Source organism: Fulmarus glacialis, unplaced genomic scaffold, assembly GCF_000690835.1.
Source record: "Fulmarus glacialis isolate BGI_N327 unplaced genomic scaffold, ASM69083v1 scaffold43989, whole genome shotgun sequence".
NCBI lineage: Eukaryota > Metazoa > Chordata > Aves > Procellariiformes > Procellariidae > Fulmarus > Fulmarus glacialis.
In genome coordinates this window covers 1-23,853 of record NW_009234729.1, presented here as the reverse complement: position 1 = coordinate 23,853, position 23,853 = coordinate 1, and the positions used below count along the sequence as shown (strand labels likewise).

General features: G+C 38.7%; 1 protein-coding gene across 1 annotated transcript; it reads right to left on the bottom strand.

Moving 5' to 3' along the window:
• Nucleotides 1-756: 756 nt before the first annotated feature.
• On the bottom strand, nucleotides 757-22,338 carry PDSS1 (prenyl (decaprenyl) diphosphate synthase, subunit 1). Its single transcript, XM_009585733.1, has 10 exons — nucleotides 22,279-22,338; nucleotides 21,269-21,392; nucleotides 20,766-20,896; nucleotides 13,776-13,917; nucleotides 12,870-12,981; nucleotides 12,672-12,781; nucleotides 5,892-5,972; nucleotides 5,592-5,705; nucleotides 2,052-2,132; nucleotides 757-1,268 (listed from the first exon to the last, which is right to left on the bottom strand). The coding sequence occupies exons 3-10, from the start codon at nucleotides 20,861-20,863 to the stop codon at nucleotides 1,128-1,130; spliced, it is 879 nt and encodes a 292-aa protein (XP_009584028.1). The 5' UTR covers nucleotides 20,864-20,896; nucleotides 21,269-21,392; nucleotides 22,279-22,338; the 3' UTR covers nucleotides 757-1,127.
• Nucleotides 22,339-23,853: the final 1,515 nt, after the last annotated feature.

Here is a 23,853-nt window from a genome sequence, read left to right as displayed (position 1 = left end):
TTTGTAACGTGACTTTATCACTGACAGAGGGCAAATAAATTAGATATGAAACCTCAATTACACATTTATACATACTCTTAAAAGTTCTTTTCTTCCAGAATTAATTTTAGCAAGGATTCTTGATTGAATCTAGTTATCTAGATGCAGTAAGTTGGACACCATCTGTAACTGATGTTTCTCAGTGGAAACTGTGTATCTGGCTTGGTGATGTGCCCAGCTGAGCAGAGATGACAGGCTGTCCTCAAGATATGACAAAGGGGGAACAAACACGACAGGAACTTAGCCATTGTGTTAAGGGATCACAGGCAAAGATAGTTAGAGATGATGTACAAATTCTGTGGCTAAAATAACCTGAAAAGGAATGTGGTAGTACTGGGTAATTACTGTAAGAGGAATGTGTCTGGGACTTCAAAGCAGACTTCTAGGAGGGTATTGAATATACTTTGTAAATGTGATGGAGTTGAAGCTTTGACTGGCTGTTGAATCATTTATTTTTAGTGTGAGTTAGAAATACTGAGCCTTTCATTTTCTTAACTGTAGCAATCTCGAATTCTGCATCTTCTTAACTGCTAGCAAGTAGCAACCAATAGCATACCTGTATTTCAGTATGAATTGGAAAACTTCTCATTGATGTATATAACCAATTAAAGTCTACATATAGTCTTTTATAATTAACCAATTTCTGTATATACTTCTGTAGTTTAACAGCCAGGAAAGCATTCAAACCATCTCTCTTCACAGGAGTTTACCAGATAGTAACATGCATGCTCTGTTTATTAGTGTGAACAAGTGAAATTTGGAACAACTTCAGTTCTCATACACTGATTTATATTTATTCTCATTGTGGCCCTTGTGCATCAACATGTAAACATCTTCCCCACCCCCCCACAATTAATAGCCCCCACTAAAACAATTGTACAACACAGTTTGATTTGCTCTGAATTGTATGGCTTCCCACAATAAAACACTTGAAACTTTTGTTTTTAAAAAAAAGTAGAACTTCCAAAAAAAAAAAAAGGTTCTTAAAAAAATAATTTTTGGTAGCCTGTATTGGAAGCAAATAACTTTTGAAGTAAATTTAGGCACAGTCTGGTAAGTAGCTGCCAGAACGAGTGGAAGGAGTTCTCTCACTTGTCTCGCATGAGTACCATTTCTGTCAGTTGAATGAGGGCTTCTCTCTCAGGGGATGGCCGTAGCTTACTGATCTCTCTGGTAGCTTCATGGCAGTAGCGCTGGGCGAGGTAGGTTGTCTGCTGCACACCGTCACTCTTATGTAAGAAGACAGTTAAAGGTAACGGATAACTGGTCAGCCTCCCTCCTGCCTTTTGCCTCTTCCAGTTACAGGGGGAAGTTTTAAGGTCAGTAAGTACCCTGAACACTTAATTATATTCTGAAGGGGAAAGGAAGAAGATTCATTCTATATTCATTCAATCCTACATCTCTTCCCCACAGTGTCAAAATACTAAAACTCATCCATGCTAAACTTAAGTATACTTAACAAAACAACACTGGTATTAATAACATACTATTCAGTAGGATTAGAAACTAATGGTTTAACCCCTCCCCTCTTGCCCTAAATAGAGATATACAAAAAAACATGCGATCCTGAAAAAATGGGTATTAATTTTGCGCAGACAATTGTTCAGTCTTTTCAGACCAGAGCAGAGTCAATTAAAACTGATACGGAGTGTGCACTGCAGTTACAAGACTGGTAATTATGTGCCGCTTACACCAGTTGTCGGATACAGCTACTCTTCAGCTGAAGGAACCGAGTTCATGTATGGGCTTTTTACTTTTATTATGTGGATTTTATGCTATTGGAAGGAAAAAAAGAAAAAAACCCAACTCTTCAGTACCCAGCACTTCTGCTAAAACACTGTGCCAGTAAGACAGCTGAAGAGTACTAACTTGGTATTGTACATAGCATTCTACTTAACATGATTTGAAAATGCAGCAGCCCTGCATGAAATTTTATTTCAGAGGCAATGAATTTCAGACTGACTTCAGCAGGGACAGCACTTCAGGAATGAAATATTTGGTATTAGTCCTACCTGCAGCACATATTTCCGAGCACGTTCAACATCTCCTGGCTTACTGAATCGTCTCATTATCATAGCATTCATTTCTGGAAACTAAGCACAAAGGGAGAAGGTTTTGTACTGCTTATGAGTTGTTTTCCGTGTAGCTGCCTGCCATGCTAAGGTCAAAAAGAAACCAAAGTATAGACCTCTTCCCCTGCCACTGTTGTTGTTATAAGTATAGCTATAAGTTAATACCTGCAATCTGCATAGGACTGTAGTATAGCAAAGCCCAAGCATTTAAAACAAACCAGCTGGCTCTTTGGCTGTAGCCAGTTGGTAGCAAAAGTTAGCACCTGCCATTTAATCATGTTGAGCAGATGATCCAGTGTGGTCATTTCTGATGTGGCTACTTCTAGACGTGTGATCTGGTTCAGGTATTCTTATATCACAAATGATGGTTAGTATTACAGTTCAACCTGTAAACCCCTTCATGATACCTTTGACTTGCATCCACTTAACGCTTTCCATTGCTCCGGTATTTTATATACACAGGCTCTGCCTCTGGAAAGCTCAGGACAGATTTTTTTTTTTTTTTAATAAGAGAAAAATGACAACTATAATCTATTTTGTTTTCAATCACATAGAATTTGTAGTTAGTACTGCACACTCAATTCCCTACAAATCAGGTAGATAATTAAAGTCAGTTGTCTGAGAAAGTCACTGTATCATGTTTCTAAACATGCAGGCACTTTCTTCAGACAGTCCAGAAATAGAAAAACCTGGTGCTTAACAAACAAAGGCAGCTACTCTGCAGAAGAATTATTTTTAAAGGAAAGAGGTGTTTGTTCATCTTGTCTGAAAGGCTTATAGTCAAGCAAAGATTATTTCATTGCTGTACACTTGTACAATGATCTGCTTTCCTTGCACACCTTTGATCTCCTGAAACTGTAGATCTACAAACTTGTTAGGGAACAAACATGTAGCATCTCTCATTGTTGTGACATTTCCCTATTACTCATAGGTTGTCTTCTTGGAAGATACATTTAGAGGTTTATTAGTGACTCATACTTGGCTTTCTCTAGATCCTAGCTTTTTTCCCATGTAATGACAATTTAATTGCAATGTTCATATAATCCATTTTCATATTATTCATATTTACAATGATATAGGATGCATATGCTTTCACTTTTTATATTTAAGCACTAAAGGATATAAAAATCTGCAAACCTGTAATGCAAAGCTGTTATTAGCAGTTCTGCAGATTTATTGGGCAGTATATAAGCATTTGACAGGAATGCTTATAATAAAAATAAACCCTCCTTCTTCAGCTCTACTAGTTTAAGAGTGGCTTTAGACTTAGAGTATACTAGTGTATTTCCTTAAAAAAATAAATGTTGGGGTTTTTTTACTGAGTGAACTAACTTTAAATACTGAATAAATAGGTCTCACATCAAGCTAAACATTTTTTGTATAAAGGTCTCTCCTTAATATTCTAATGCACAAAGATGTATTTCAGAGGGAGGGGAGAGGACAAGGAGAAAAGAAGGCTGTCACTGAAGATCCAAAGCACATTAAGAACTAAAGTATGTTTGTCAAGAAGACAACATGAGGATTACCAGGTATATTGAAGGGTATGCAGGATAGCAGTAATATTAACTTCAAGAGAAAAGACAGCCTGTAACTAACAATTACATATTGGACTATCGTCAAGTCCTGACTCGGGAATTTTTTATTCTCAGATACAAATAGATGAAAAATCTTTTGGTAGCAGCACTGGTAATTGTCTGTTGAAGCTCTAAATTTTTTTAGCACTTATATATCATTTAAGTCCGTAGTGCTGTTGTTTCAGTTTCTTGGAAACAGCAGGAAATTTTCAGCAAAGAAGCCTTCTGGTTAATGCGGAAAACTTTGCAAGACGGTCAAGTTATCTTTCAATGCAAAAATGTACGCTTCCCATCTATCAAAGATATAAATGAGGAAAAGCGTTTAAAACTGACCTAAAAAGAACAAGTAAGATTTTAAAATAGAACTGACACAGAGTTTCTTTTCTTGTATTTCCATATTATGAACTCATTTATCTTACAAAGCTAATTAAATGATAGATGAAGTTGAAAGTCAGAGACAGCCAACCCAAACAAATGAATAAAAGGATAGTTTTAATTTAAAAAATTGGAATATTCAACACCCACAAGACAATCAGTGTCATTCATTCTCTGCCAAAATCAGAGTATTTGCAACATCCTTGTTTCTCTCTACAAGTAGCTTTAACACACAAACAAACCATTTCACAATTGCATCCTCTTTCTGTACCCGAGTCTCTCGTTGTTCTTTAGAACTCCAGTTGCTGATGACTAACAAGATCCTGCTGCTTATCCACAAATTCTGAAATAATGATTCAAGAACAAGTTTGTGAATCCCCCAGATGAGTCTGTGGGGAGGAACCGAGAACGTGGAGGAGGTTGTTCTCAGCATGCATTCGTCTGCATTAAGTGGCTGATACTCTTTGCTTGCTTGTTTTTTCTGACATACATATCCTTGTAAATGCCCAAAGGATGAGGAAACAAACACATGCATATGTTCCACCTCCCCCCATCCCAGGCTCTTTAAGAAAGAGGGGGAAGTAAATGTCATAAAGTTGTATTTTTTTTTTAATGATTTAAAACTTTTCCCATGTCAATGTCTGAGCAATTCCAATGAGACATCACAGACTAGAGCTCTACTGGAACTAGTTGTGCCAGTTTTTGTATCATGCTGTGAAGTTTGGTAGGAAGGACTGCTTTCTAAGTAAGTCCCAAATCATCTTTCCTCAGGTGAACCAGAAGCTTGAGCAAGGTGCATTAAACCAGTTTCTTCCCCTTTTATGGATTAGCACCAATTTCAATGTTTCTTTTGGCGCTGCTGGCACTTCTGTTTTCCTTGTACTTCTCCAATAATTTTTAAGCCACTAAAAATTTTGACCAATTTTAAGCCTATTTGATCTATGATACTCCTTTTTCTCTTATCCAAACTACTATTACATTTACCTTCAGAAGGGAAAGCTTCCCACGTCTGTAACTGGGTAAGACGCGAGGACAAAGAGATGAAGAGGTCAAATCCAATAAATAGGGGTGCCCACCTAAAAGCTAGGCAGAGATTTAAGTTCTTGGCCCCAGGATGGATATGAAGCCCAGAACTTGGCAAAAAGCCTACATACATAGTCAAGCCTGGGGAGAAAAAGATGTCTCAGGAAAGAACATAAGCAAGAAGGTACTTAGGAATAACCATGCAAAAACTCTCTGAGTACTGCCCCCTTTGCGAAGGTTAAGCCCTAGAACTGGGGCAGCAAAAGGCTAGTGCTGCTTTTGATACAAGGGCCTAATGGTAAGAGGGCTTGCGTAGGAAGGTGTGTCTCAGTCTGAAAGAACACGCGTGTGCACACTAAATCCAGCTGATCTTGAACGCACTGATTTTTCACACGTGGCCATGCTCATCACTTACCTTGTAGACTTGTGTTCGAGCTGGGCCTCTGTGCGTGCTGTGAAGAACAGTGTATACTTTTTGTTTTGGGGAAGTAGATTCCTGTTGACTTACCTGTCGACAAGCAAACAAGACAGGGCCAGTGGCTAATCCAAGCTTGAGATCTGCTGCTGTTGGTTTCCCCAGACGGTCGGAACATGATGTAAAATCCAGCACATCATCTATTAGCTGGAAAGAGATAAACGTACAGATTAATTTAAAACTTACTTTTTTTTTTTTAAATGAGAACTAAATACAGAATAATCCTTGTTAAGAGAAGATTTATAGAAAGGATTAATACAGCCCACTTTGACTTCTAAGGCAGTTTGGAATAGTTTAGATTTTAGATTCCCTTTAATTCAACAAAAGCACTACCTGAAAAGCTATGCCAACATTTTTTCCATACTGGTATGCAATCTCATGAACTTTGGGGTCAGGGCAGCCTAGAATTGAAACCTGAAAAGAAAAAAAAAAAACAAATAAATAGAAAGCTTTAGTTAGCATCCACTTTCAGTCTCTGACCATAGGTGTGACATAGCAAGCACAGACAATAGGGATCTGGGAAAGGAAAAAAAGCTGATTCAGTAGCACATTCTTGCTTATCTCTGTTCACGGATACACACAAATAGCCAAGCTTATTAGAAAACAAGGCTGAACAGCAGTGCAATATTAAAAATATATTCAAGTCTGGAAAGAGATTAGCTTTATTAAATATTTATCAGTCTTAGAAATTATAATGCAAGGATGAAGAGAGAAGAAATGTGGATGCACTGCTCATGCAGGCTAATAGTCATACACAGTCCATTGACAGGGGAATTACATTTATTACATATGTAAATCAGTCAGGGGATAACTGGAGGTCAGACAGCAGATAAATGGACATTACATGCCTCATAAAAGATCCACAAAACTGGATGTGTTGCACCCAGTATAGGAGGCACAGTTGAGATAAAGGAAGATTATTTTTAAGGGTGATGTTAACTATAACTGAATTGCTCAGGAAGATGATCTGGTTAGCTTGCAGACAAAGGTATCAAGGGATAATTAGTGGCAAAGAAAAGACAGTGAATGAAGAAAGTACACCAGGCTACATAAAACTATCCAACTATCACTACGAGGTAGTGAGAGAAACAAATAAAACATTTTAATTGAGTACAGATAAAGGAATTGACTACTTGAGAGATAGAAGTTTTACTGAATAAACTCCACAAAGCTAAAATATAGGACACAAACTAAGATTTGAGAATTAATATCTTGCCTCAAAGTAAGGGCACTTATGCTTTTGCATTTATGTATTGATTATACACTTTGCAAAATGAGGTTGGTTATACTTCCAAATTTATTTCAGATTTATTTCAGCCTTCAATAAAGCAATTAGGAACAGGGGGCAAAAATCCATCCTGGTTTACTGCAGATACTCCAAATCTGCTGTGACTAATGGAAGGAGTGAAGATACATTTTACTTAATGTAAGACTAAAAATACATGCTAGGAAAACCACATGACATAAAAATATATGTGTGTATATATCTCTCTCTCTATAAAAATTCCTCTTTAAGACTATGTAAAGTACGATCATTAAAAAAAAAAACCCAAAACCCAACCCCAAACTAAAAACAAGTCCAGTAGTAGCTTTGAAGGTGAACATGAAGATGGAAATAAGAAACAACATTATATCCTAATAAATATGATGCAACTCACACAAGATTAGAGACTATTTCATGCATCAGTGCATTTCGTAACTGAGCATCAGAACACTTCCCAGTCATAACCTGCATCCGTGGATAATAGTTAAAACCCAGAGGAATCTGGATGCCTGGGGCATTAACAGCATCTCACATTTCCCAATTTTATTTAAAAGAGGAGGATAATATAGCAGGAAAATAATGCTACTTATGTCTAATCATACAAAATCCTGAAGGCTATTAGAACAGAGTGAACTGCAAATATGAGATATTTAAACAGATATTGCTACGGACTATCAAACTAGAACATTTTGCCCTTTTATCCTCCTTTTGATGCTTGTCTCTTAAATAACAGTATTTGCCCCAAAGAGGTAACATCTTCTACTGCTGTACCATGCCTAGCAAACTTCTGGTTGCTTCTGTAATATAAATCAAATAATATCAGCACGGCAGGGGGACTGCGTCTACCCTGTTTCAATGAAATCTTTACCTACCACCATATTTCATGTGAAGAATTAAAATATGGAATTCAGTAGAACAGCGACAAAATGCTGGTTAATGGTAAAGGGTCAGAGTGGGCACAAGTTGGTAGATGGGGAGAGAAAGTGCCATGTAAAGGGAGGAGCTTTCCATTTAATCTGAAAGGTCAGAGCAGAACTATTCCTGTAGATGGACAGTTTTCTGGGGACGCAGACATCACCTATATAAAGAATCACAGCAGTATATGTACATTTAAAAAACAGAAGCGTGAGTTACAGAATGTAATACAAGCCAAATTCATCAATGCAAAATTAATTCTTGCACCTTTGCAAGAGAAGACCTTCATAGTTCCTATTCAGGTTATGAACATTTTTATTTCTTTTTGTCTTCAGAAAATCCAGGAGATTGATATGCCTATCACACCTCAAGTGAGCAACTCTCTGACCATGACCACATCATAAACCTGCAGTGTGACTGGGTCTTGTCTAACAGGGAGTTCCTTCAGGAGCCAGTTTCTCAAATTGCTCTTGTGAACTATTGCCCCCATCTGGACACTCACTGGGATGCAGGCAGGCAGCCTTGCCGCAGTCAGCCTGTCACTCTGAGAGTGGTGAAGTTTAACTGAAGCCATACTGGCATAATAGCATGCATTTAAAAATACAAATCAGGCTAACAATGTCAATATAATGATGTATCTTTACATGATAAAGCTCACCCTTTGAAAACATCCTATAGCTCCCCTGATATGACTGGTTGATTACAAATTGCCAGAATTCAGACTTGTCCTCCACTAAATCCTGATGAAAAATCCTTCCTAATACCAAGTGGAACAAATTCTTTAGAAAGATTCTTTGAATTCAGCAAAGCAAGTCAATCTGCTTGGCATTATTTCAAACACACTCTTTAAAATAAAAAATTGTTTCTATTCTTTTATGTTACATGAGAGACTATAAACCAATCTTGCCTCTTTACTGAATTTCACATCCACAAAATAATCTATCATCAGCTCTGGTTAGATACATCCTGCTCTGTTATTTATCATGTGAGAATACGGCAGCTGGAGTTGAAAGCACTTGCACATCTATACCAGTGCCCTGCAGTTCAGAGAGGAAAACCTGCCGCTGGGCAGGTATATGCTTGTATAAACAGTACAAGACATGTTTGCTCTCACACTCCTAGATTTGTGGACACCATGGAAAAGAAAAGGCTCTAAAATCTTCCCCTTTTCCAGCCTTTCTCCTCCACGCCCATCTCCTGAAGCAGTCAGGATCCTGCCTTCTCATTTGTGGCTCATCCACTGCTGTTTTTCCAGGCAGGAGCACTGTTCCTCTTTCCAGTGGAATCACAGAATAGTTTAGGTTGGAAAGGAACTCTGAAAGTTATTTGGTCCAGTCATCTGCTCAAAGCAGAGCTCACTTCACAGTTAGATCAGGTTGCCTCAGGGCTGTGTCCAGTTGAGTTCTGGGCATCTCCAAGGATGAAGATCCCACACCCTGTCTGGGAAACCTGTTCCAGTGTTTGGCCAATCTCATGGAGAAATTTTTCCTAATAGCTAATTGAATTTTTCCATGGTACAACTTGTCCTTTCACTGCGCATATCTCCATCCTCTCTACACCCTCACATTACACAGCTGGAGACAGCAAGAGGATTCCCCCTTAGCCTTCTCTACTCCAGACTAAAACCAACTCTTGGTATATCATTTGCTCCAGCCCCCATCATGGTGGCCCTTCACTAAACTCATTCCACATTGTGAATGTCTGTCTTGTATGAGGGAGCCCAGCCTCGAGGTCTCACCTGTGCTGAATAAACGAGAACAGTCACTTCCCTTGATGTGCTGGCTACGCTGGTAGCGATGCAGCCCAGTATGTGCTTATCCTTCACTGCTGCAGGGCATGCCGCTGACGTTTCCTCCAGGATCTTCAAATCCTTTTTGGTAACTACTCTTGGGGAGGGGGTTATGAAGACCTACCTGGGAGAGGGAGATACCTACCCAGCAGGAGCTCCCACACACAGCAGACAACTATCTTGTCCTGAGTCTGCATTTTCATGCATTTGACCTTTTCTCAAGTAATTAATATTTTAACATGTTAACCACGTACTTCTTTATGAAGAATTGTACTTTTACAGAAGCGAAGATTATCTGCCTGAATATCTGTGATATATTTATGCTAATCTTTTTCATAGCAAACATTTTGAAGAAGAAATACTCCCAAAGGAGTTACTGTATTTGAAATAATAAATAAGGAAATTTACTAGCTGACCATAATATCTGATGCTACTGATGCTATTACCCTACATCTGTCATTGGACTTTATTGTAGTCTGCATGTCTAGCTGGACTGGGGAGATCAATTTTGCTGGTGGTGGTCAGAGGAGTTACTTTCCTAGACACCAGTTCCACACCCTGGTAGGTTCTTCTGATGGAGCCCTGTGCACACACCAAACTATGAACTAGTTAAAGTTCACAGAGCTGCAGACTATTCCTTTTCTTCAGTCCCTAAGGCAGACCTTCCATACACAGCCTTGCCTTACTTGTGGAGGCTGCGTGCTTTCTCCTAACAGAGAAATCAAGAATCTCTAGTGCAACTTTACACTTATCTCAAAACAAGCATGATTTAATCCCTCTTCTGAAAGTACGCTATGCAAAATATAAACAGCTTTATGAGGGTTAGGAATTCACATTACAGCAGGATAAAAAAAGACAGAAAGAGAACCTGCTCAGCTTATTTTGCCATCTCCAGCTTGCTCGATGACTAATAGAAATTCCACTTCAGCTTTATTGTTTCTGAATTCTTGAACCAAAGTCACCTCTCATGTTTCTCGGAAAAATGCCTTTCAGTAACTAAGGCTTCAGTGACCCTCTGGGCCATCTGCCACCATTTCCTTTTGCAATGTATTACTTTGACTGCAACTTTGGTAACATTCCCCCATGCAGAACTATTGTAGAAATAAACTGGAGTCTGGGATGGCTCTAACGTCTTGAACAGACTGTTCTGTCCATAAAAAAACTATTTTGCTAACTTAAAGGTCTTTTGATTTAAATGCAGTAATGCTTTGGTGATGCAGAAGGTATGTAATACAGTGACTTGACCAGTGCTGACAATCTATTATCTTGTTTAGACATTTTTCCAGGAATACTCTACTCTTCCATCTCTAAGGCATGACACTGTAGAATTCTAAGATGCCACCTGAACTTGTTTGACATCTTCTATCCAGTTAATACTTTTATCTTATTTATGCACAGAAACAAACCCCTGTTTTTTCCTATCATTAACAGGAAATGAACTGCTTCTAATGACCCTAGCCTGGTTGTAACTGATGTTCTGAAAACCAATAATCTCTCTCCTGCTTTATCCATGAAAACAAGATGTGAATACTCTTGATTCCCCAACTCAATTTCCTTTCAAGCTAGAAATGATGATCCTGCTTATCATTTTCGTTACAGAAAACAGAACTCCCTTCTGATTCCATGCTTTTCCTTAGCAGTCAAAACCATCTAAACCAAAAAAACCCCACCCCCCAAAAAAACAACCCCAAACAAAAAAAAAAATCCCCTTTCCACTGCTATCAGCAGAGTTCTCTTAATCCATGCAGAAAGAAACTGAGGGAGACAAATATATGTCATTGCTACTATGTGCAATAAGTATGGTTTTGCCATAAAGACAGACCTCTCTTGTTTTTTCTTTATCACACAAATTTTACTGCATATCAAATTCCAGCAATTCGGCAATGGAACAACTCAGAACAACCACCAGAAGAAAAGCAGCCAAACACCCCTTCACTAGCATCACAGCCACATTCTGTAGGGAAGTGCTTAAATCCTTAACTCTAGTGAGTTATGAAAAGCAAAAAACTCAAAATAGCAGATTTGTAAGGAGAATCCACCCAGTGGGAAGGTGATTTCTTCTTCTATCTGTGAAGGTTCTTTTAGGAAGACACTCAAAGTGAATATAAAAACTTGTATGTTTTTATTGAGGTAGCAGAATAATGTGATGATCCTTACTAGTCCAATTGCCCACTAATATAAATGAAGACTTGCAAGGGAAAGGGAAATTCTTGCCAGGGTCATATTGCCATTAATATGAGCAATCCAGAAGACTTAATTTCTTTCCCCCAACTAGAATGAAAGGTATTTTCCCTCCCCACAAAATCTGTCTCTCATTCTATATGATCCTTTTGATTTAAGCAATTTTCAACTGCTGTCTATTGCACAAATGTCCCAGTTCTTTGAGAACAAAGGAGGATGACTAACACCAGCACAGATTTTTAGTCTACTTCTCTTAGAACTCCCTCTTACTATAGCATACACCAGCTAGACAGCCTGTAATAAAAAAAAAAATTATAACTCTCTTTTGGGACGAGATTATTGCCCACCGTCTCCATTTTCCTGCACTAAAGCTAAACATGTTTTTTGAATAAGAACATCATCTTGAATCAGATCTTTTTGTAATGAAGTAACAGAACTGAATGACAGATAGGGTTGGATATAGCAATTGATAATTAAAAACCCCAAACAATTCAAGAAGTACATGCTTCTGTTCTTTTACAATGTAATGGAGAGTATACACAATTAGTTGTTTCTTCACACTGTTATCATTTAAGATCCCACTTGGCACCAATGAGTGGGACCAGAAGTCAAAGAAGACTTAAAATCAAATTATAGGCTCAAGAATTATCAACTGAGATTAAAAACACTGTCTTAAAGTTGCAGAATTTCATAAAATTAAAGGCTGCCACCGTGAACCTTATTTTGATTCAAGTGAGGATAACAGTAAATGTGTGTATGAATACAAAACAGGAAAGAAAGAGTGAAAACCAATATTGGAGGCTATACAGCTGAACTGTGATAAAATGCACAATCTCAAACCCATTCACATTCTGGCAGAGTACCATTTAAAGGGTTTGCTTTGGAGAAAACAGCAATAACTAGGAGTTTAGCTGTGAAGCTTACGGTATGGTATGTTAACTTTAGAAGAGACAGACGTACATACTGCTTTACAACTGTTTGCTATAAGACTCGCAGTCTTCTTAAAAGTCTTCTCGAGGTAGTGAGCAAATCTCTCATTCTCATTTTCCTTGGAACCCAACTGGAGGAATTCACCTAAAAAGTTGCACAGATGGGAGTTTTTATTTGTGGGTTTACTGCTTAGGCAAGCAAATCTGGAGATAAAAATAGAAAAAGACCTTACCACGCACCAGATCTTCAATCACCTGAGTTAGAACAGAGATGATAGTAGTGTTTCCAATTCGTGCTAATGCTACGGAAGCAGCTGAGAGGATGAAGTCACCAGCTAGAACAGCCTAAGAATAAAAAAAAAATTGATCTTTTAAGTCTTTTCCTGTAAGTGTTAGTACAGACAACACAATTTCCTTTATTTAGCAGGTCTACTCACATCACATCATTTTCCTACATAAAGCACACATATCTCATTGTAACAGAGAGAAAAGAGAAGATAACCAAATATTAAAATTGGAACCATTTTTGAATCCCTATCTTATAGTGCTGTTCGTATTTTTCTATAAAAGCACTGTCCTCCCTGTATGCAATATCTGAATACATGTTTGCCTGTGAAGTTTTTTTGAGCATTACTTCTCTATTTGACCATTGTTATGACTGTTATGCCATGTCAGCTCTGAATTGCCATGATAAGTTCTGATGTGTCAGCAGTGTACTTTTTCCTTGCATTTTCTGATTAAGACCTTCCTTTTAATGCTCTATGAAGAAACAGTTCTCTCAAAAAATCAAAAAAAATTTTCATGATAACTGAAAACCTTTTTGTGTTTACTACTGAATCAGGGTAACCTACAGTGTTCTGGATGGGGTACAAGTTCAAAGTATTCCAACAGCACTGCAAAGAATGGCATAGAAATGTAAAATCAGTAAGAATCACACTACAATCATACGTTATCTAATGCTTCCAACAGTTCAGAAAAGGAACACACATTTGTCTTACCCACAATCTGTACACACCTATTCATACTTTTTTCTGGCATATCCCAAGACTGTGCCTAGGGATAGTAATGTGACAATACCCCTAGGTATTTGTGCTCTGCTGAAACTCAAAGGCAAGTCTTGCACATAATAGCAAACTCACCTTCCTCTCTCCCCAGATTTGATTGACTGTCATTTTTCCTCTGCGAGAATTTGCATCATCAATAACATCATCATGAACTAGGCTAGCTGTGTGGATCATCTCAGCAATTATGGCCACAGAGCGCTGGCTTGCTTGCACCTCCCTAAAATGAAAAACAAGAACTGTCAAATAATTAAATCAATTATATGTGCTGCAATACACTAAAAGAAATCTCTACTAAAACCAAACATAAAATCTTTCTCTGTAAACAGCTGTTTTCCATGGTCTGAACCCCATCTTTCAAACCTGGAATTAGGAAGACAAGAGAAAGTAAGATCACATTAGTACAGTAAGTACAATGGGACATTTCCATCCTTATTAGGCCTGTTTCTGCCTTGCTGCATGAACAGTACTGCAAAACTCCTGAGTTATTGACTCTAATTCCTCTAAATCCAGACTGCAAAAAATAGCACAGTATGTTTGGTTCCAAGGAGATGGAAATTTGGAAAACAGCAGAGAAAAGAATAGCTTTGCAGAAGAATTTTAAGTTTTCCTTATCTCTGTGTTGCTCCACCTGTAAGACACAGCATCACAAACTCTCCAAAGCTGGCTAACTCTACTAACCAGCAAGCTGGAGAGATCAGCAGGCATAGAAACCTGTATTCTACATCTGAAAGACATAACTCATGGATCTTATCCTTTATCTTATCTGATTACCTTAAGACCTAAGAGATTCTTCAAAAGCCTGAGGAATTAACTGGAATTATACTGCAACCACTTTAGGACTGTAAACACTACCTAACTAACACTTACTGAAATTCAGCCTTTGGGAAGATCTAACACTGATGATTCAACTCTCAGTAGTTCACACCTACTTTATTTTTTAAACTAGGTGAAAAGGAGGTAATGGAAGAACATAGAAACAATTATCTAGGGATCAAGGTTGGCAAAATGAACATAAAAGAGCCAGCCTAGCTCACACAAAGGACCATCTACCCTAGTATCCAACTACCACTGCCTTGTTCTAGTATTATCTTTTTCTCTTTTTCTACCTGTTTTCATCCTGTTGCATGCAGGATCCCAGAAATGGCTATTCCAGTCAACCTTGCCTTATAGCTGTAACAAGTCCATGTGGACAAAAAAAACCCCACAAACACAAAAAAGATAAAAACCCAACAAACCAATAACAAAACAAAACAAACCAAAACAAAACAAAAAAAGAAAAAAATACTTCTGATATATAGATACCTTACTTCTGCTATACAGATAACAGAGCAAATCACACTATCTTCCAGTGGAACAGAAGAAGAACTGAGAGAAACAGAAGATAATAATTTCAGCTCAGCTGAAGGGAATTTAAAATCTTCTTGCATTGCCTATGTCTATTAAAATCTAGTGATTCATCACAAAATGACAGAACATCTTGCAGTCTGCTGACATAACGTTGTGTTCAGACACCTACCTCTATGCAGAACTCTGCATTGCTGTCAATGGGAGTTCTACATCCTGAACAACAGCAGGATGTGTGGCTCATAGCTGTGAAAATGTGGCTTTTAAACAACAGAAAATAAGAGCTGGAAACCTTCACAGTTGTTTGAAGGTAAGTTTTACTGTGGACTAGTAATTTAGTCAAATGCTAGTTCAGTTTAAGTAGTTTTCCAAAATAAACTATTGTTACTAAGTAGGAGAACTTACCTTCAAAAAACTGTAAAGCTCTCCAGTCTCTTTCATGCACTGGTCTCCTTTTGGGGACTCCCTTTTTCATTAATTATGTCAGCAGACTGGACTTCCTGCTGGGAAGTAGCAGTAAATGGCAACACTCACCGACACGCCAAAATGTTTCAGTAGTATGAAGACAGCACAAGGACAGACATTTCAAAAGCAGGTTTTCAAAAAGGTCTGCATTATAATGTATTTTGTCTCTGACAATGACTAAAAATGGCACAGGAATGCTCATGGTTCATGCGTCTGGTTCCCAGAATGTTATATCAAATGTGATAATTTAACCTGAAGGGTTTTTTTTTAAACTACTATTTCTGCAAGGTCTCAAGCAAGGTTCTTCCCATCGCTGGCAAAAAATCTTGCAACAGTTTCCTACAAACATCTTGTGAGAGTAATTCTGAATCAGAGCATGCCTATTTTAGGGAAAACACACAAGAAACAGGATCCTTCTCATTCCCTGCCATTTTTCATTCTGCTTCGCCTGCAAAACAAAAGCAAAAAGTAGCAGTAACTCAAGTCAATAGATAACTGGGTCCCCATAAGTCCAGTAAGTGGAAAGATGCCATTTTTAGGTCATTCTCAAAGTAAAGGCATGCCAAGATGATATGTATTTACACAAAATTATTACACAACTGTAAGTTTGTCTTTTTACACATGTATTATATTAATTTTTAAGTCCTTGATCACGTTCCATTTTTTAGTAGGACCCCCTGCTTGATTCTGTGATAAGCTTTTATAGACCTACGTACCTTGAGGTCTTTTCTGTAACAGAACTTGTTTCATGTACGCTGCACAAGACCACAGCTGATTTTACAGGTTAAAAAAAAAAACAAACACACCTCTCCCTCCAAATATCCCTCTTCAAAAAAAAAGCGGGGGGGGAACTCAAAACAATACAAAACAGTATTTACAGTCTGCAACAGAGCTTTGCAATGTGTTTGCCAGTAAGTAAATATTGCCAGTTTAAAGACAGGAAACGTGCAAAGGAACTTGCAGAATTACTCTGCTATGACCACACTCCTCAAAGTAGGTTTTTGCTGTTAAGTCCCTGTGGCTGAAAGAAACGAACATTTCAGAAACACAGTCTGTGACACGGAAGGGCACTGCAAACTAGGGGAAGCATAGAAAATAGATGTGTTAACACGGGAGCAAATTACAGAACAGCTGAAAAACAGTATACAGTACAGGCATCTGACAACCATGGTTTGGAGGAGTGAAAGAAAAGAGGACTAAGGTTGCTGGCAGGTCCTCATATATTTAGGAAATATTATTCTATTGAGTTTAGCCAGGTCATTATATTTAAGTATTTCTCGCACTATTCTGATGGATTTATTTCCCTTTTTCCCCCTAGATCTTTTGTGCTCACTGTTTTCTCTATTGAGATGTCTCTGTACTTCTTTGTCCTTCTCTTATTTGTTTGTCTCTCTCATTTTGGTTGCAGAAATAGAAATAAAAACTCCTATTTGCAAACACCTCTGGAGAATACACCCTAAACAGAAACATTAGGTCCAGTCAGGCTAAGTGATAATTCTGTGAAATTCTTCACACAGTATGTGAAGAAATGCCAGAAGATGTGTGAAATTGAGGGTTTGCATGACCTCAGCTTAAACCCTTTACAACAATTCTCACTCTCACACAAAGCTAGGTTGCTATCATTAAGCAAAAAGCCATTGCCCAAGAGACCAAGGGTTGGACTTCTGACACTTGGATCTTCAAGGGAAAAAACCCAACATACCAGCACAGAACAATTTGAATGCTTCCACTTAACTTTTTGCTAATAGTTCAGATTCTTTATACAACTGTCATTCTCCTTATTATGACTACAATAAAGTGACCTCACTCTAGAAAGACAGTTAACCTGCTGAGGGTATTCTAAATACCTTCCTCAAATCTAAACATAAACCTAATCTGTAAGCAGAGCTACCTGGGTGTTCCCCTCCATTCACTTGAGAAGTCTCAGTGGGACTCTGTGAAGACAAAGAGGTCTCTATGGACTGTCTCATAAGATCAGAACCTGTAACCTTACAATGTTGTGTCCCATTAACAGCCAAACAAGGAAGATTATTACCTTTTCTACTAGTATTGCACAAAAGAAAAAGGAAAACAAAACAAATGAAAGAACAGGCAAAAGCATGTTATATTACAGTTGAGAATGGCAGCAAGATGAAGCAGAAACTCAACATCAGTAATACAAACCCCAGAGGCAGAAGAAAAAAAAATGCTAGGGATGAAAAAGCACAGGATATTGGCTCACCCCACAAGTCTACAGATGTTGTGGCCCATATCTTTCATGTGTGGGAACCAAAGCTTCAACAAAGAAAAACAAATCTGGGAGAAGAATCAATATTAACTGAGGAAAAGAATGATAAAATGCTTTAAGGAAAATGACAAGTTGAAAGAGGAAAAACATCTTAAAAAAAAAATGTTGGGAGAAGCAGAATGGAAAGCAAGTATTTTTTTTCCCTCAGATCTATAGCAGAGTAGCAGAGTTACAAATATGCAGTGTTTCCTTCTCTACATATACAAATTTCCTCATAAACAGTAAAAAGTTGGAAGAACAATTTGTCCCCTGGAAGCAATGCTGCTTTAAGGAGCAACAATAATGAAACCCGTATCAACGTGATCTGGAAGTATATGTATATACAAAGCAGGTGTAACACAGCCTGCTTCAAGAAGCTTAAAAGCAAAAGAGAAGAAAATGTCCATAAAACTTCACCAACTCACAGTAAGTGGGTATCCACAATATGAAAGTATATTCTTTTCGCATGGCCTATCCAACCCTCAAAAGACATTGGTCATCATGCATGAACCAAAAAGCAGTACACTGAAGACTAGTATAAATATATGTGAATTTTAATTACAATCACAGGCTTAGAGAAAAGTGGCGTGAGGCAAAGAAGAGGAAGGTAAATACCCTGGGATTTCATTCTCTTCCTTTGCTGAAACATTTCTGTTCTCCCTACTCAGAAACTAATTCTAAAAACATGACAGAGATAGTGACTCAGTCTGTCCTTATACAAGGAACATTCAGATTAATAAGGAGGCTTTTAAACATCCAACATAGTTTGGAGGTGCTGACAAAAACCGCAACAGATATACAAAAGCTGCCAAGTGACACGGGCATTTATAAATCAGAGCGCTTATGCTGAGGGTTGGCTAATGCGAAGCAAGTACTTGCCTCAGGCATATGTGGCACTTGAACTCTGAAATCACACTTTCTCACTGGCATAGGGCAAGTCTCAAAACTGGTCCTGATGGTTTCAAGACAGCATAACACATGGACAAGAATACGTCCATAAGCATATACATTTGTCAAAAGACAGCAAATATGCTTTGAGCATATAAAGGCAAATTCAGTTCTTTCTACAGCTACTTCTTGTTTTTGATTCACTGCTCACCTCCTACACTGTATGACATCAATTCCAGCCTTCTCGGTATTGCATGTATACTACATAATTGCATTCACAAGCTTCTCATGCTACACACTAGAATGAGATAAAAGTATTTTTACCGTTATTCTGACTAGAAGGATGCTCCAAAAACTCACTGCCCCAGTTGTTAAACGTCTCCTGCTAAGTTTCCGCCCTCTTAGCAACATTGTCCTTTGTCTTAAATAGCTCTTTCACCCCTGCTCCTGATAAATTTGTAGACCACAAATCCTTCATTCTCCCTGATTATCTTTGCAGTCCATCCCTGAAGCTAGCTGAACTTCTCTTTTTTTGAACACAAGGATCAGACATGCTGATGATTTCACAAAGCGCTATACAAGGGTATCAGCACTCCCATAACTGAACTGGATATACTATGGTTTATCATAGAGGACGTGGCTGCAAAATCACATTGGGGTTACGCCCTAACAGGACACTCATGAGCCTCCAAGCTCAAGCAGAATTTTTTGTTTTATTGTGCTTCCTTTCATTCCACCATGGATGGCCAGTCATCAAGAATGATTCTGTCATGAAAAAGTGCCATCATCGCGCTCCTGTTCTTCATGTCAAGATCACTCATGAAAATATTAAGCCAATCAGTGCTGTGACAAAGGACATCCCTGAGGAGTTTCACAACCGATATTGTTCCTTTCGCTACCTCTAAGACAATGACAAGGAGCAGTGCTGAACGGAGAACAGAATCAGGCTGGAGTGAAGTTCATTAATCCTGGACAATGTTTTCCTAAAACAAGAGGAATTGGCACACACAGGACAGGACACTGCCAACTAGGTTTTGCTTTCTCCTTCGAAATTATATTCACATAGGAGGGAGTATACTGGGAGAGGTGCCATATCAAACAGCAAAATATATGCCATGCTCTGAGGTAGAAATCAAGTCCAACAAAGCATTAACCTACAGCTAAGGAAAAAATGATGCAAGAGCTGAGAGAAATCCCTTAAGACTGATAAATTAGTCTAAAAACACTTATGGCAAGGGACCAAAATTTCATATTTGAAATTCTATACTAGGGAAGACTGGAAGTGTAGCTGGAAGGCAGAGAACACCCCAGCAAACATCTTTCCTCAAAATGCAAACGTAACAACTGATAGGAACGTGTGGAGAGAAGCGTTTGCAATCAGCCAGAGCAAGGAGTGATAGAGTACAGGGTGAGCATGATGTTCTGCTCAATTAAAACTGCTTTCAAAAGACAAGTAACTTGAAGAAAATGAGGATTACACCAGCTCTAAGCTTAGAATCTTACATTAAAGTGTAGAAACTTGCTCCTGGGGGGCGGGGGGGGGGGAGAAATCTCTCTGACTGTTTTGAATGTCTCACAGCTTTGAATATAAGCATACCACCTGTTTAATGGCTTTTCTGCATAATTACAAAAAAAGCTATGAAAGTCTCTTCTTGCAGCAAAGTTCTTACCTGTGACAAGAGTTTAATAGCTACCTGTGACAAGAGTTTAATAGCTACAGGAGTGGCTACAAGTGAAAAATACTTTTAATTAAGTTCACATAGTTTCAAGGAGTATGCTTTTTACGTAAAAAAAGCATTTATGTAAGAACCTAAAATTGACTAAAAGCCTTACAAATATCAGAATTTGGCAACATTATTTATCCATCACCAGTTACAACTGCAGTATAATCCACAATTTTACACATGGAAGCCTGTAATAAACCCAGTAGTTCCTTTTGCACTGCTAACTACAAAAATACAGCTTCAAGATGGAACTTAAATTCAGGTTTTACTGAGGAGCTTTTTATCTTCATAAAGTTACTAGACATATTTTTCAGGAACACAAGAATGATAAATTTCAAGTATGATATATGTCCATATATCTAAAAGTGACCGACTCACCTGGAATTATTATGGTGAATGTTGCAAGCTCTTGCCATTAGCACCACAATCATTGGTCGAAAGGCCTTTCCTTTGCCATCAAAGTAATAATCACACATTTCCTTAAGTTCTGCTGTAGATACAAGTAATTCCTATAAAAAGGAAAAGAACGTATCAGCATAAAAGTCACAAAGCCAATTTTTTTAGTGTAAGCAAAACAGTATGCATGTATAAGGTTATTGCCTGTATTCTTTCCACGCAATGTAAGCGGAAGTTGTTTTTAAAATTACTATGAGTAATCTGAAACATAAATGATGTATTCCAGCAGTGTAAATCAGAATAAAAAAACCTGCATTCTGGTTCTATAACATATGTAGAAATGCTCTCTGTGCCTTCAGTTTAAGTTTCAGACAGCTGTTCATAAACATAAAGAATATTCTTTCAATAACTATCCTCCAAAGTGATGGTTGCTATTAAAATCAGAATCATCACAACATCCCAGAATAGTCACCAAAATCCCTTACCTTTTTGATATCTTCATAGAGATTCTTCAAGTCTTTTCTACCAAGTTGAAAAGGGTCTTGGTATTTTTCATCACTAACTGTCTTACTGCAGCTGCACAAGTGGGATGTACTTGGATGATGAAACCTGGTGACAGTGTTTTTCAAGAGAGTAACATTGTTAAAAGCAAACTTTTCCTGATTCCCCAAACTGAAACATTTCAAGGCATTTCCTCCTCCTCCTTTCCCCTCTCACACAAAATTTAACCAAATGGCTAAAATATAAACAGAAGGCATCAAAACACTCAGCCAGCTAATGAGGTGCAAGGACAGCACAGCTACATATTAATGACTGTAGGCTTTTAGGAGCTGGCAAAGTGCAGCATTTGGCAAACAGTAACACCCCCTCCCCCCAGCCTTAACAGATTACAGAAGTCTTCTGAGACACATAAAACTACATTGCTCTCAATGTATTCCTTTTGTATACACTATTGATAGTATAGCATACATTTGGAGATGAAGCCTTCATCTTCCAGTAACACAATCATTCTGTTACTTCCCTCTCCTGTATACTCCTGGAAAAATATTCCTGACTCGGATTTGAAAATTCTCCTTTGCACAGCCAGCTACATTATAAATTAAATCAATACTTCCAGGTAGCATGATGATGCTATGAAAGTTCATCAGTAAACGGTGAAAGCTCCACTTGGATGCATTAAGATGCATTAGGCTTAGGCCTGATTTTTTTTACTTTCCCTGGAATTGAAGTTTATGCCTCTTATTATGTCTCCTTTTTCACAGTGAACCATATGGGTTTTCTTGGGGCATTCTTGCTTTGCCTGTTGCTCTCCAGGGTGGAGGACTTAGCTTCAGACTCAGCACCATAGCAGCAGTCCACACAGAATTATGCAACTATGTACTAGAGTAAATAACCTTCCTTATTTTCAAAGTTTACAGCTCACAGGTGTAACTACCCAGTTCACCCAATAACTATGTTTTTACTCATTACACAACAATATGAATCTCCAACTTACCGCCAAAATAGATTACATATTTTTGGAAATGACAGAGTTGAACTTCTTTGGGTAAAGTGACATATCTGCACAAAGAAAAATCAGGGTTAATGTAATAGAACTTTAAACTGACAGAGAACATTTGATTACAAAAAACAAGTGTCTGTTCATCAGCACTGCTCTATTTCTCCATTTTAACAACCCAGCAGCAAAAGGAGTCTCATAATTTCCTTCCATATCATATGAGACATAACTGCCCATACATACATTAGCTTCCGACTTAAATTGACCCTTCCGCTCAGGAGTGTTGGACTTTCTCCCCTGGCAGGACCAGCCCAGAAGGTATATCAGTTAACTTCCCAGAACTGCTCTAATGAAACCTTGCTTTTGCACTTGTGGAAGATGCAATTTTCAAACGCTCCCTGTCTGGGATAAATCTGGACTGCACCAGTCAAGGCACAGAGAAAAGGACAAAAGCCATTTCCGTAAACTACTACACTAACAGAAGAAGAACATGGCCTTGTTTTCCCCTGAAGCAATTTTAATTCAGCTTGCTTCTTATGATAATTTACACCTGCACATCTTCTCTGGTAGATGTCAAGAACCTAACCTCCAAACCCAGCAATCTCTCCAATGATCTCTCCCCACAGGGGAGGGAGGAAGGTGCCGTCCCAGGTACACGATTCCAGCAGAGATAGGCTGAGAAAGGAAACGCACCTTTTGCTCCGCTCCTGGCATCTCTGCCAAGAACTACCCAGCCCTGCCCTGGAGTGCACGCTGACTGAGGGGCCCAGGCAGGCTGACCCAGCCTGAAATCACTGCAATCCACATGTTCACCAAACTGCCTCTCCAAAAGCCCACACTCAAGGAATGCTCAAGGAGACCAAGATCTGGAGAAGAGTTCCCCCAACTTGCTCCTCATGCCTCAGTGTCTCCTTGTAAGCGATTTGAAGTCTCTCTCTCCTTGGACGCAGGAAGAGAAACAAGAGCGCTGCACAGGCTCCAGGGCACCCTTCCTTGTGTACAGCATGAAAAAAGGCCAGGCAAGGAGACAAGGGAAGGAAAGGAAGGAGAGGAAGAAGAGGAACCCTAACTTATCATAGATTTGTGACTCACTGCTGTCTGACTTCAGTGCCCAGTCCTATGGCCAAGACCTTCGTAAGTTTGCTCTCTCATACCTCTCACCGTTTTCTGTTGTTAAAAAACAGCTGATCTCTTTCTATTCTTCCTTTGGTGAGGGCACAGACAGACTCTCTCCTTTACACTGCTGCTTAACACTGTAAGACTGGGTCATGCACGATGCGGGACACATCACAGCCAGAACACTTTACTGCAGGTCATAACAGTAGCTTGGCCTTGTGAGGAAGGTGTAAACGAATGCAGTGAGAGAACTGCCCCCCGTTACAACTCATAATGCTACCTTACACAGAAACACGTTGAAAATCTCGCACTAATGAGAATCGCCTTCCCTGCTCCCACCTAGAGAAGAGTCCGAGAGGTTCTTCCCCATAACAGTAACCAATCCTGCCCTGAAAACCCTTAAGCCAGTATTTAACCTTGCACCGCTCCTGCTCCCTGCAAGGCCCCCCCTGCCCC